The sequence below is a fragment of the Trachurus trachurus genome, assembly GCF_905171665.1.
Source record: "Trachurus trachurus genome assembly, chromosome: 7".
Classification (NCBI taxonomy): Eukaryota; Metazoa; Chordata; class Actinopteri; order Carangiformes; family Carangidae; genus Trachurus; species Trachurus trachurus.
The window spans coordinates 16,384,942-16,399,500 of record NC_139901.1 but is presented as its reverse complement, the minus strand read 5'-3'; the positions used below and the strand labels follow the sequence as shown (position 1 = coordinate 16,399,500).

General features: G+C 40.5%; 1 protein-coding gene across 1 annotated transcript; it reads right to left on the bottom strand.

The window, feature by feature from the left end:
• Positions 1–1,414: 1,414 nt before the first annotated feature.
• Positions 1,415–7,898, bottom strand: LOC310989076 (large neutral amino acids transporter small subunit 1-like; the record flags this gene model as incomplete). The annotated part of the gene is made up of 11 exons (XM_083975968.1): positions 1,415–1,491; positions 1,745–1,919; positions 2,896–3,045; positions 3,243–3,339; positions 3,633–3,736; positions 3,818–3,941; positions 4,458–4,502; positions 4,614–4,719; positions 6,458–6,583; positions 6,716–7,249; positions 7,826–7,898. The coding sequence occupies 11 exons, from the start codon at positions 7,896–7,898 to the stop codon at positions 1,415–1,417; spliced, it is 1,611 nt and encodes a 536-aa protein (XP_083832094.1).
• Positions 7,899–14,559: the final 6,661 nt, after the last annotated feature.

Genomic DNA, 14,559 nt, shown 5'->3' with positions numbered 1-14,559 from the left:
CATTTGATTGATCATTGTCCAATTTCCAGAACAAAGAAGTTGGACATTGTTTCCAATCAGTATTTCCCATTCATGGTGGCAGAAAGTTTCTGTGTTACCACAGTTGATGTTTAAAGGGACTGTCACTCTATTCTGTGCAGAGACCTTTGCTAACCTACACAAACTCCACTGTACTTCATTTTCCTCAGAGACTTTTTTTTTTTCCTCTGGGAGCTTGAGTGGGCTGGCAAAGTGCTTACAATAACTTTGGGGAAAACCTCAGATATTCAGTTTAAAACTTGTACAGTTCCTATTTAGAAAAAAAACACCAACATTCAATTTGGTCTTAGAGTGACAATAAAAAAAATTTAAAAAAATTGGGATATCAGCATTGACACGGCCGGCACAGATAATACATACACGCAATACAAAATACTAACACTACAATGGAATTTACTAAATACAGCCACTAGAATGACACCTATACAGTTCCTCAGTTTCTTATAAAAACGGCTCACAAACAGGTGCTGGTATCCACTGTTTTTTTCATGTACTGTATCATCACATATAGATTGTTGACACTGAGCATATTGATATAGGAAACAGATCTGCTTCACAGCAACACATCTTACGGAAATATTACACATGTTGTTTTATCTCATTTTAGTTTGTGCTTCAAGGTGGTGCTGTGGGTTCAATTTAAAAATGAATACAAAAAATACAAATATAGAAATCAATATTCAATTAAGACAAATATTAGTAGCCTATCTGTATAGTGTTATCATTGTTATACTTTGTAACCACTCCTTCTTCCAACCCATTGTGCGACTTATTGATGAATTAATTCATCATCAACTATCTCAAGAGTTCACTCTATTAAACTATAATAAACTATGTGTAGTTTTGATTGCTAGTGTTAAGTTAAAGTAAATAAAATTAATAATGTCTTTTCTGCCTCATTTAACAACCCATTTGTACAATTCAGGCAAACAATTACAAGAACTTGCTGCTTTAGGCCATTAGAATATATTGTCTGGAGCTTGTGTTTTCAGTATACAATTAATCACGTGCCTTGCATTAGTATCCGAGCATGACTCCCCATTAACTAAATAACATGCAGCTTATATGCATGTCGTAAATAAAAGGAGATTGAAACAGATGCAGAATAAAAGCAGGATGAAATGTCTGCAATTTGAATCCTGACTAATGTTTCGACAACCACTCTGTATGAAATAAGCCTACACTCTTTGTTCACAAAATAACATAAATCTTCAATCTGCTCTTGTTGAGTAGATGGGTTCCACAGTTACCTGTACGGTTTGATAAAGGTTACAAAAAGAAAAGCTGGTGTGGACAGTTACAAGTGAATGGATGTAAACATGTCAAGAATGTTCAGACAAAAATTTTGACTCAGTCCTTCATCTTGCTCAGTCCGTTACTCAGCCGCCTCACGTTGCCCCCTCTCCTCAGGAACAGACATGAAGATCTTCTGACAGAACATGGTGAAGATTTCTGAGGAGAAACAACTCATAATATTATGCATGTTTATTTTCCTTAGCTAGGTCACTGCAGATCAAATGCCGTCAGATCAACACGTTGGTTCGAGTCTCTCATGCTGACTTTATAAACAAATGAAATGTACCATTGCCCGCGGCAGCATACACATACACATTCTCACATAACACACTGTAATGAAAGTGTCTCTCGCCTGGCCTAGACAAACAGACAGAGACACTATGAAAAAAAACTTAAATGTCACACTCACCCAGCATCTTCCTGACCACATGGGGTTTCTTCCACTTGTAGCCCAGTAGGTATGCTGGGATGCCTGTGAGAATAATGCTGCTGCCTACCAGGCACTCAAATGGAGCCGCCCAGAAAGACACGACAATCATGAAGACACAGCCCAGAACGAAAGTCACAGGGATGAATAAATACACCTGCAGTGAGAGAGCACAGAAGATGAAGGTGTCCTACTTAAAATGATGGGCAGTTAATAAAATACCATTGTTATCACTAGTATTTTGCTGCAAAGTGACATCATATAGGAACTGAAAGGTATTATGTCTTTTCATATAAAATATCAACGTCTGCCAATTCTCTGTACGAGTGATGCAGTGATCTATGGGGATAACTAATGATGTTGAGAGAATTGATAATGATACAGAAGTGGTTGAAGTTGCTTCATGGTCTTGTTTAGTTGTTTGTGTACTGTATATTATGATATCCTCAGTTAAAACCAGTAGAATATAACTAAGTACTTTGCTGATTCATATTAACAATACAAAACGCAAAAACAAAAAACAAAAAAAAATCAATGATTTACTAATAAAAATTCTTGGTAAGTTTCTAACAGTAACATTTAAAGTTATCAAAATTATCCCAGACTTTATCATTATGCATTATTAAATTGGCAGTACCTAAAATATTGATCATGATGAGATAAAGAAAAGACTGTTGTTCGGACAGAAGCTAAATTTAGATGAAAAAGATTGTTTTGTCTCATGAAGATAACCGCTTCATTTTATTCTTATAAAACAATTGTGCTGAGAGCACTCAGGTTCAAAGGAGAGATGAAAGACTCCAGTCAACTAAAGAAATATCCCACTGATGAACCAGAAACAAAGAGCTGTGTATTCATGCAAGTACCACTCCCATCCTGAAATCACAGTACGGTTCCACATCCAAACAATAACAAGAGCAGTGATACAATAGCTGTTTCATAAAAAAGTGAAAGGTTTTATGAAACCAGGAGACATGTTTGTGTTATAGGCAGACTGACCGAGGCTCACTTTGAGTCAAGGTCTTGCATCATTTGTCTCAACTTCTTAAAGATGTACTTTTCATCCATCTGCAATTCAATTCTACAAGTTTTTACCACCTGTAAATACAACTTTTCAGACATGGGTGCTCTACCTTGATGGGCCTTCTGAGGTCAGGCTTGGTAAGGCGCAGCCAGACCATACCCGCAATGGCCATACCGACACACAACCATGTGAAGAAGCTGAAAAGATTGATGACAGAGAAGATGTCCTGGGAGATGGCGTACAACATGGACAGCAAACACTGGTATAAGGGAAAAGGAATAAAAGACAATATCAGTCTCCCATACACCGGCAACAACACACACAGTGAATTTCTTAAAGATATTTTTTGTGGACATTGCTTTTTTACTTGCAGGATTCTAAGTGTCAGAGTTTAATGGTGATGGTTTTTAAAAACGCAAAAGTAACTGAATCTCTGTGTAGTAGCTGGAGTCTTACTGTGAAGATTAGGGACGGCACTGGTGTGAAAAGGTCTGTGTGAACCAATCCCAGAGCAGCAGGGAGTTGACCCTCTCGAGCTCCAGCATAGAACAACCTAGAAGAAAGAAAGCTCTTTCATAGCTTTTTTGTGATGAAATAGTTGGCCTAGATAAAGTGTCCAACCAATAACAGCTTCAGATTTTGGAATAAGCTCCTTTTGCCCACCTGAAACTTGACATTCCTCCAACATTTTTGAGCATTCACCCCTTAAGGTTGTGTATCCTGTTCTCAAACATCATGACTCCAGTTTAATCATTGCAAAAGAAAGCTTGGTTTCCAACCCTAAGTTCAGAACATGTCTTGTGTTGTGTAAAATGCTATTGATATTCAATAATTATCCTCACACACCTTGCAGAGGTGAAGAGGGATCCATTGACAGCTCCAAAGCAGGACAGTCCCACAAAGACAGGAATCAACCAGGACATCACACCAAGGTGGTACTCCCCAAAACTCTGCAAAACATTACACTCTGTAGCATAATATATGAAGGCAGCTGTTTTGTCTCATAACCGTATGACAGAGGTAATGCTCACCACGGCAACAGCCTCAGACTCGACCATAACTTCAGGTGAGATGGTGGTGAAGTAGGCCAGGTTGGTCAGGACATACACCACTGTCACTATAGGCATGGATATAATGATAGCCAAGGGCAGGTTCCTACAGGGGAAAAGTTCACAATTCATTTAAAAGACAAACCCATTAACAACATATTTGTTTTCTGTTCCACTATTTATGAGATTGGTGATTGAGTTTGTGTTCGGTTTCGTGCAATTCAACTGCAAATTTGATCATACAGTTTCATGTATTTTTTGGAGGGTTAGTTGTGCTCAGTGATACATGCAGCTCAGCAAAATGCAGTATTTGAAACAGCATAAAAAAGATAGACAAAACAACTGGAATATCTAATCATGCAATCCAGTCCAATGTGAGTTTATAATGTTCAATGTTTGTTGCAACTGCTGAGGATTCATCTCTACAGACTTTTTGAAGTTGATATTATATTGTATTAGTTTACATGTATGGTCCTGTTGCTTTGTCTAGCCCCTCTATATTGAATTCCCATGCAACCAGCTGAGAGCAAACAAGCTCAGACATGGATAAGGGTATTGGTGGCAAATATTTACAGGAGGGTCTGTACAATCCTCAAAACAACCTTCATCACATTTAAGTCACCTCTCTGGATCGATCATCTCCTCGGTTACGTAATTCAGGTAATTCCTAGGAAAAAATAAAACAAATAGTTCTATTTTAGGGTTGTGGAAAACATGAAAAATCATGTGTATTACGAAATAAATGCACAATTCATGAAACAGGTCACAAATGCCTCACCAGCCTCCAAAAGCAAAGAGTCCACTGTATAAAGCCAAGACAATGTTGTCAACTCCAAATTTGCTACCTTCAAAAGCCTTGTCTGGTGCCAGGTACGGCACATCACCTGCACACATAGAAAAAATGAGCAGTTACACTATATGTATTTCTTTTTACACTTGTCCATTAAATTTTTATGCGGTTTCATAGATATTAAATGGATTCTCATTAGGGCTTCTGTCACTGTTTGACTTCTTGCGCACAGTCTGTCTGTTGCTGCTTGACATTTTCAACCAGCAGCCAGTTCAGGATTTTATCTCCAGCGTTTCAACTCTGGGTTTGAGCATTTCCTTTGATGTAGGGAAAATATAATTTTTAAATGCCATCTGCATCTAGAAATTAGCAAAAAAAATAGGTTTTGAGGCACAAACCTCAGTAAACCCATTTGCTCGCACAGCAGTTACCAAAACAGGTAGGCTACATCATCAGCGAGGGCAGCTTAAAGTCTTGCTTCTGCGTGATTCCCTCCTCTACCTGTCGTTTTCAGATGGTAATGACTTTTCTTTCCGTGAGGCCTGTTATACACACATTATTTTCTCACTCAGTCCTCTGAAAGACAGCCGGCAAGCCTTTGCCGCCCTGTTTCCATGGCAACACAGTGTAGAGCACAATGGTGGTGGGCATGGCTTTGCAAAAGAGGGGGAGAGCAGCAGATGTAGCATGGAGCAAACACTCTTTCCTCTCTTCGCGCTCTTTCATTTTGAACTGCATGACTGGAGCAGAATCAGTCACTTGGCTATTTTAGAAATGCAAAGCATACATACGGAGGAGTACGGAGCAGACATTTCACATGTGAACCACATCATCAGCCCAACTGTCTTTCTCTCTGTATGGAAGAAAATCTATTGCACTGATGTTTCATAATAGTCCACATTTTCCTTTATATTTAAATCTATTCTACCGTATGTGATACATTTTGCACAAATGCGTGATATATCAAACCAATTATTCTCAGTAATGTTCAAATTCAATTTACACCCACACTGACACACGTGCACATGGCTGCACAGTGTGCACACTCACTCGGACTCAATTACATGGCTGAAGACAGAAAAGCCTTGTGTTCGGACTCGGCAAACTGTGCAAACAAACTGAAAGGAGGGCAGTCTGCTTGGTTGAGCACATTAGTGTTGGTCAACAATTAGTTGATCATTAGAGACCAAAAAATAAATAAATAAAGCCCACCTCAGTGCAAGGAGGTTTTGTTGTACGTAAAGATGAAAGACTGATGTGAATAATTAGGCTATATGAAATCTTAAAATTGGAATCCTACTGTCTATAATTTAATTATTACACTAACAAAAGTGAAAAGAAGGGGAATGGAAGGTAAGGGAAGCAATGTTTGTTGAGAGACTACTGTGAGTGTATAAAACATTCACATCATGTGGTGTTATTTACTGATCGTTAACATATACTTTTATACTGTTTGATAAATTGGTAAATCATTAAAAAATATGTTTGGTATAATTATGCATAATATACCAAAACACACTGTTATACTACTATTAAATTTCACAAAAGTTGCTTTTTTTATATACATATTAAATTATCTAACCTGTCTGTTTAACATCAAATAAGGGGAGGTTGAAGAAATGTATACTGAACAGAAATAATGTGGATAAAGGAGACTGGATTAAAACCCAGATGTTGGTAAGGCAGTTTATCCAAAGCTGAGTAAGGACTACCTTACAGATGTACTACTTTACAGATTCACAAAGATCCCTGAAAATGAAGTTCATGTGGTTCTGTTGTCAGTGTCTGTGAGGATCTGTCTGTCAGTCAGTCTGTGAGTGAAGAGGACTCACCTGTGGAAATCTGAATGAAGCCAAAGAGGATGATGATGACCAAAGCTACCAACTTGGAGGCCGTGAACAAGTCCTGTACCTTGGTGGCCGCTCTGACGCTGATACAGTTGACAAACGTCAGGGATGCTGCAGAGGGTGGGAGATAACAACAGTAAACACAGAGGAGAATCAGGGATGAGAGGAATAAAGAAATGGGATGAAATGCATCCAACATATGTTTTAAATTGTTTGTCTGTAGAGGTAAAGTAACCCACTCACTAAGACACAGGCAGGCAATGAGCTTGGCAGCACTGTCCGGCACAGGACAGTGTGGGTAGAGAGGTTTCAGGAGATAGGTTGCAAACACCAGTGACACCACATACTGTGACGACGGCCGAATGATGAGCATCTCCACCCACAGTTTCAGAAAGGCCGCTAGTTCGCCGTACACTTCTAAGATGTACGTGTAGTCTCCTCCTGACTTAGCGATGGTTGTGCCCAGCTCGGCGTAGCATAGGGCACCCATGGTAGATACCACTCCACAAGCAGACCAGATGATCAGGGAGAGCCCGGCTGAGCCCGTCTCTTTGATAACACCTGTTGGAGTGACGAAAATGCCCGAGCCGATGATGGTGCCTATGATCATTCCCACACCGTTGAAGAGGGTGATGCTGCGTTTGAGTTCAATCTTCTCCGCTTTGGCAGGTGAGCCATCGGTGGGGCTGGTGGCAGTGGGAGCAGAGACCATGGGGGTAGATGGAGAGGCTGGCTGCTCCACAATCAGACCATCTTGGTCTGGGTCAGCCACAGCTGCTGAGGGAAAGAGGACAGCAGACTATGTGACAAGAGTTTTGCATTTGATTTTGCCAATAATCTTTCTGTGTAGAGTTTTTTCTAACATAAATCCAGGTTGTACATTCTCAATACTGAATTTCACGTGATCCCTGGTAAAGACAGTATAAGATGAGGTCTTACAGACTCATCGGGACTAAATATAAAACCAGTTTCTGATGAATGACACCTCTTTTCCCTGATTTACCCCTCCTTCTGTTTCTGTAAACACAGACCACATCATGTCGAACTGTGTTAAGGCCCAGTGAAGGGTGAGGCAGAACAAGATCGGCTTTTTATTAAACATGTCACTTTCCTCCACAGTCACCTGTCATCATCATCATCATCATCATCATCATCATCATCATCATCATCATCATCATCATCATCATCATCATCATCACACACACCTAACTAAATCAGCAAGATGTATCTCCATAGCTACATGAGCCTGAATGCACTCTTGCATCAGGCATTGTTGCCTCAGAGCGCATGGTGGATTAATGCAGCACTGCACCATGTGGTATCTACAGGAGTGTGAGCGTGCACTGTACCTACCCCCCATCTTCTCCTGGCTTGCCGCCTTAGCAACGCTCTCCCTGCTCCGTGATTTCAGCTCTGGTTCAGCCATCTTCCCTCTCAGTCTGGGTCCCCTTGTCTTGTCTTTTTCCTCTTGCCCCCCTCTTCCTTCCTCTCTTTATGTCCCCTTCCTCCTCCTGTCTGAATTTCCTCCTATCTCTCTCTCACACATGCACACACATGCACACACATGCGCGCGTGCAAACCCCCCCCTCTCCCCTCACTCTCTAACCCTCCCTGATTCGTCCACTCTCACACACATGCACACACACTCTTCCCTTCATTTGCACACACCGCCTTCGTCACTCAGACTTCATCTGACCCTGATCCTCTCTCTATCTCTCCCTCCCCTCCGTCTCCCCAGGATACAGCAGGGAGGAGCTGAACCATTGTGATGCTGCTGCTGCGTGAGCCTACGCCCACTCCAAATGAATGATGGGATATCTCAAAGGGGGGAGTAGGTTACCGACAGGCACCATTTGCAGGGGCCACCATGTGACGCAATAATCTTTTTGTTTACTGCCTAATCCAGTTGGCGTACAGTGTGCCCGTGTCTGTGTGTAATCTCATGCTAGTGTAGCCTATTAGAGAGGGATGCTGAATGGGTGCTCCTCCCTCTAGTGGTATCAACATGGAAAAACAAGTGTCTTTGTTCTCCCCCTGTCATGCAGAAAGGTGACACCACAGAGCTACTGGTTCTATAGCAGAGTAATAATGATGGGGTGCATGATATTTCTGTATCATCTTACACCTTTTCTACCCTTTTACTTGCACCATATCATCTAATTACATGCTGACATGGTTAGATAGGAACTCAGTAAGGTCCTGATCTACCCACCACTAGAGGGCTCAGTCTGCTCCATAATGAGGAGCTGCTGACTGCTGACTGTCCATGTGGTAGGCCTATATCACCACTAAGAGAATGTATTCGCCACTAGGCTAATAACTTCTAATCTCATATTAGAAATTCTAATTGGTTACTGAAATACTGATTCTCTCAAAATGGATGTGTAAGGGATTGAAGCACTACACAAATAATATTTATTTATTATTTATCCTGAGCTTTCTGCTTTATGTTCCAAATTGTAGTCTGGGTTGGTTAGTGCATGCAGAGCAACTGCTCGTGTATGTAGTTGTAGGGTTGCACATCACATTTCTAACCACGAGATGGCGACCTAAACACATTTTTAAGTCTGTGGTACCTCGCCTAATTCTTATGAATTGTCAGTCTTGCTATTGTAATACAATAACCCTGGTGTGTGTCATTCATTTGCTATGACACAGCGTGCACACCCTTGACCCCCGCATGTAAAATTCAAAATGTCAAGTGACATGGTTTGGATTTGGTTAGATTACATAGGCTACCCTACACCTGATGAGCTGTCACTCATGGTTCCACAGTTTTGATAAAACTAACCTATTAAATTTTGTGTTTGTCAAGAATAAAAGCTTTTGTATTTAGAAGTAGGATACCCCATCCTTTCCAGATGTATTCATTTTAATTTAGAATTTGTTGAAATAGCCCACGTGAAATACATCCATGTTAAAAACTAATAAAAGCAGGGGAAGTGAGGGATAATGGGCTATTTTGACGGAAGCAAAGCCAGGCTGTAAGAAAAGAGCATTCTGAGAATGAGCCCCGTTCTGTTCACGCGTCGTGTGAGCGTACTTGCATTACTACAGCACTGACGATGTCGAACAGCGAACACCAAGCTCAGTTCAGTGAACGTCTCAGCTTGTTCACGGTGCGTCGCTGAACGACGCTGGTATCAACCAGAGCACTTTCTGCCGTTGGTCCGGGGACTTTCCCCTGAGCATTATGGGAGAAACCAGGTCCTCTGTGGGTAGCTCAGAGAGCAAGCCTTCGGAATGCCCGGATGTAAACAGGAGAGATGGCGTATATGAAGGAGAACAAAGGGAGGTCATTTACAGTGACGGTGTCAAAAATTAAAACCTCTTAGTGTAATCTTTCTGTGATTACACGTGGCCGAAAGTTTACGATGCTCGTGTTTGTCTTTCAAAGAATGTTTTTGTTGTTTGCGAGAAAACGGTTCTTGAGTTAACGCTTTCAAACACAGCGAGGCATGACGGGAAAATTTAAAGGTATAGTAACCAAATAAATGTCTACAATGTAGATTTGTTTGTAGCTTGTGGTTACAACCAGAGACGTTCGTTACAACTACGGTCACTTGTAGCTAAAAATCTGACAGTTTTTAGAAATTTCTTTAGGCATCACAGTAATTTGTTGACTGTCAGTTGATAATGATGTTTCCACTTAATAATTATCACTGAGTGCACTACATAATAGGCTACTAGCCTGCACTTAATTTTATAGAGAGTTACAGTTTGTTGTATGAGATTTGCAATTTTATTTTACTTTTCCTTGAAGGCAACATGGGTCCCAGCAGACTTGAGTCGTGCCCTCCGAACAAGAGTAACAGTCTGTGAATGCTGTCTCTGTGGTAGGTGTATATCAGCTCCATAAATATAGCCTATAGCCTAGGCTATAGCCTATAATATTAATATAGCCTAATATTGATCTTGCTTTAATAAGTTGCTTACCGTAGTTAACTTTTGTGACGACTTTAGCCTCCGATCAAGAGCAAAAAATTCAGCAGTGGAGAGATTGGGGACAGTTTTTGCAAAAGCCTAGCCTACTTGAAAATACATTTTCAGTTTTCTACGAAGTGCTTCTTTTTTTTCTTTTTTTTTAAGGGTCACGCTGATGTGACCCCTCCATGTGTTAGGCTTTCTCAAAAACTGAATCGAAATGCAGACCAGGACATGGAAGACAGACTTATACTGGTCAAGCACCGCTTGCCTTGCCTGACTGTGGCACAGTTCCATAGCTCATAACATAACATTATCAGTGGAGATATTTTTCATGTTATTTATCAGTGCTAATGTTTCAGCTGTATGTTAAGCCAGTTCACACAAGAATCAAGCAGAAAAACATTTAGTTGTTGAAGCTGCTGCACATTTGCACATTTTGCTGGGTTGTATTATAATATTTCTTTATTTCAGACTCTGGGTCCATAGCAAAAAAACACAACACAAGACATAATGCAACACAACAACAGACAACACAACACAGACAATAAAAAAAAGCTAAAACATAGAAGTGTTATGTTCATGTTGAATAAAAGGCTTCTCTCAAGTTTCATAGTCCCTATGTCATAATGTTACATTAACATTACAGTCTGACCCTGGCTATGTGCCAAATTACAGCATTTCACTCATGGTCTTTGACACTAAACTTACATCCTCTGTAAGTTTAAAAATAAAAGCTAGACAATAAAATAGCAGACAAAAAAAGGTTACCACCATCCCTTTTGGCCCAACTGCTTAAAAAATATACCTAGCATGATGGCACTGATAGGAAAATTATACTCAAGATGTTGCACCAACATGATGGCACATTAATTACTGTGTGTGCAGACAGTGATGACAGCTGCTGATGGAAAGACAGGCTGTGCTGCAGCCCACACAGGAGTGTCAGCAGTGTGGGGTTTTTTTTTCAGGCAGCACAGTGACAGGCACCGTCTAACGGAGAGACCTTCTGTGAGACAAATCCATAATTTTACACATCTTTTACTCTTCAGTTAACTAATCAGAGACAAGTGTCACATGAGAACATGCAGTATACAGTAATAATATTTTAAGGGACAGTTTAAACTAAAGATAGGCTAGATCAACCCCACGCCAAGGGGTGGAGGAAAAATTAAAACCCTGATGTTATATAACGACGGCCGCAAGAATGTTTTATTATTCATAAGTATTTTAATGTTTGCCTACAGTTGCCCCCTTGTGGAGCTGAGCCCAATCATATACATTAAGTTAAGAATGGATACAGTAGGCCTACTTCATTCATCTCCTATAGGAATAATTCAGGCTAACAGTAATACTAGTAATAATATCCAGTTCCAGCTTTTATAACCAGCTTGTCCAGTCTTCTTGTGTTCAGGTTAGACATGCTGCTGCCCCAGTAGACTGCAGCATAAAACAGTAGGGTCTACATTGGTCACAACTGACTGATAAAACATTTGCAGGATTTGAGCCTCCATAGGAAAAAGAGACAGCTCTATCCCTTCCAGTGGATGGTCCGTCCAGTCCCGTTCACTTTGCAACAGCTGAAAAAATATTCCTCCACAACAACAGCCACATAATAGGCTACAGAATTATATTTTACTTCAATCAAGATATGTTAAATTATGTATTGGCTGTTCACATGACATCTACTCCCATCTCACCCCACATATTCATTTTTTAGGTTTCCAATGCCTCTTTATATATATATATATATATATATATATATATATATATATATATATATCATCATTTTCCTCTTTCCCCACTTTTTTTTCTGTATTTCTTGGTGCCAATTTACCATCTCTCCCCTCTTCAAAGAACATCCACCTCCTGCTTCCATCACCCACCAACATTGGACTCTGTTTCATATTTCTTTTCATCAGTCTTTTCATCTGGCCTCCTCCACTGAAACATCATGCATATCCCTCTGATAAATCCACTCTGCCTCATGCAAGACGGGGCTGTTGCTTACATATCCTTATTTCTATAGGCTGCTGTATTTTGCCTTCCCTTTTCATCATCTTCTGTCTTCTGCCCTTTTTTCAATGTGGTGCTTTTGGTTTCAGATCCACTTGAACCTCTATTACTCTGTGGTTGGTCAAATGTTTTTTGTTTGTTTGTTTCTGTCTAATGTTCTTCTTTACCATAGGAGTGACAAGTTCCCACTTAACAAGCTCCATTAAATGAAGCAGACATGCAGTCTTGTACTTAAGTTCTAGCCTTTTATTTGGTCTGTCTTAAGTTACAAAGTCTTTCAGTGACCTAGTAAAATAGCACCCACTTCAAATAGCAATGAGATGATATTATTTTTACTTATTCATTATGTATTTCATAGAAATATTTTCTTGTCTGCACTGAAACCCCAGAATCTCTCTCTGTTTGTTAACAAGAGCATGGGCTTGGTTGTAAATGTTTTATTCCCATCTAGACCATTAAAGAGAAAATGTCTCAGAGAGCTGTGCAGTTATTGTTTGTTGGCTGATGCACTCCTCCACTCGTATTTGTGTCATCTGCTGCTAATACGAATGTGTGGCCAATGTAAGTAGGCAGTAGAGCCCATCTGATAAGACAGATCAAACACCATCTAAATCTGGAAATTCATGCCGTAGGGCTGTCAGTAATCCATGCCTGATCAGTTGGCACTAAACTAGACTGGAAAATATAAGACATGTTGCTGTAGCCTCGTTGCACTCTCTGAATGTTCATCTCCAAACTCCCACTTCCTCCTCCTCCTCTCTCCATCCGCCCTTCTGTTACCCTATAGCATACTACATATCTATCCTCTGGCTTCAGGAAATCAGAGCTCAGGCTTTCTGCTTGGGTTTGCTTCTCTTCAGTGTCAATGCGCTCTGACAGTTGACCCTGATTTTCCTCTTCCATTGTGTCTCTTCATGCACACCACTTCTTCTATTTCCTCCTCTTCTCATTTTTATGGGAACCACTTTGCTCTGTAGTCCATCCATTTTCCTTCCTCTAACATCTTAATCTTAATCACACACATACACAAACCATCGAGCAAATAATTGAGTGCACCAACAATCAGGTGCATCAGCATTGAAAACAGAAAAGCCTTGTCTGCTAATGGGAGTCAAATGTCACAAATGGCATCCACTTATTGGCAATTAATCCACACCACACTGACTCATTCCCTCTACTTTGCCTCCACCTCATATTAGTGCATGCAGAGGCGGATTAAGGTAGTCATGGGCCCCTAGGCTATTCTTTCTGTGGGGCCCCCTTATGCAGCAGCAGCGGCATATAAAGCTAATAAAGGCCAATAAAGCTAATAAAGTTGTATAAATCCATACAAATACATCTGCAAATACCTTAACCTAGAAGGCTATGGTACTTGCGCCAAAGTCGCATTATTGCGACAGGCAGCATTCCTGGTTAAAACAGCCCATATCTTTAAATCTTCCCTATATTGTTACTGCTTGGTACCATTAGTTGGTGAACACACTCAGTTTCAATCCTGACGTCATTTGTGGGTATGTTTTTAAGCAAAATATCTGAGAAAAAAAGAGTTTGACTGGAGCGCAGCCACTCCTCTTTCAGGGGCTCCCGCAGCTCGAAGCTGAACAGGAAGGGATCTTCAGGTGTTGAGAAACACTGTGTGTGTGTGTGTCCCCGTGTGGCAGACTGTAAATGTACAGAAAGAAATATTTTTTCTGTGTAAATAGGCTATGTTTCAAATTCAGTTTTACTGAAAGTCACGTAATCCAATGTGGCTGCTACCTGGTGATGTCACAATATGCAAATTAGAATGGCTTTTAACACCTTGCCAGGAGCAGAGGCGGATTAAGGTAGTCATGGGCCCCTAGGCTATTCTTTCTGTGGGGCCCCCTTATGCAGCAGCAGCGGCATATAAAGCTAATAAAGGCCAATAAAGCTAATAAAGTTGTATAAATCCATACAAATACATCTGCAAATACCTTAACCTAGAAGGCTATGGTACTTGCGCCAAAGTCGCATTATTGCGACAGGCAGCATTCCTGGTTAAAACAGCCCATATCTTTAAATCTTCCCTATATTGTTACTGCTTGGTACCATTAGTTGGTGAACACACTCAGTTTCAATCCTGACGTCATTTGTGGGTATGTTTTTAAGCAAAATATCTGAGAAAA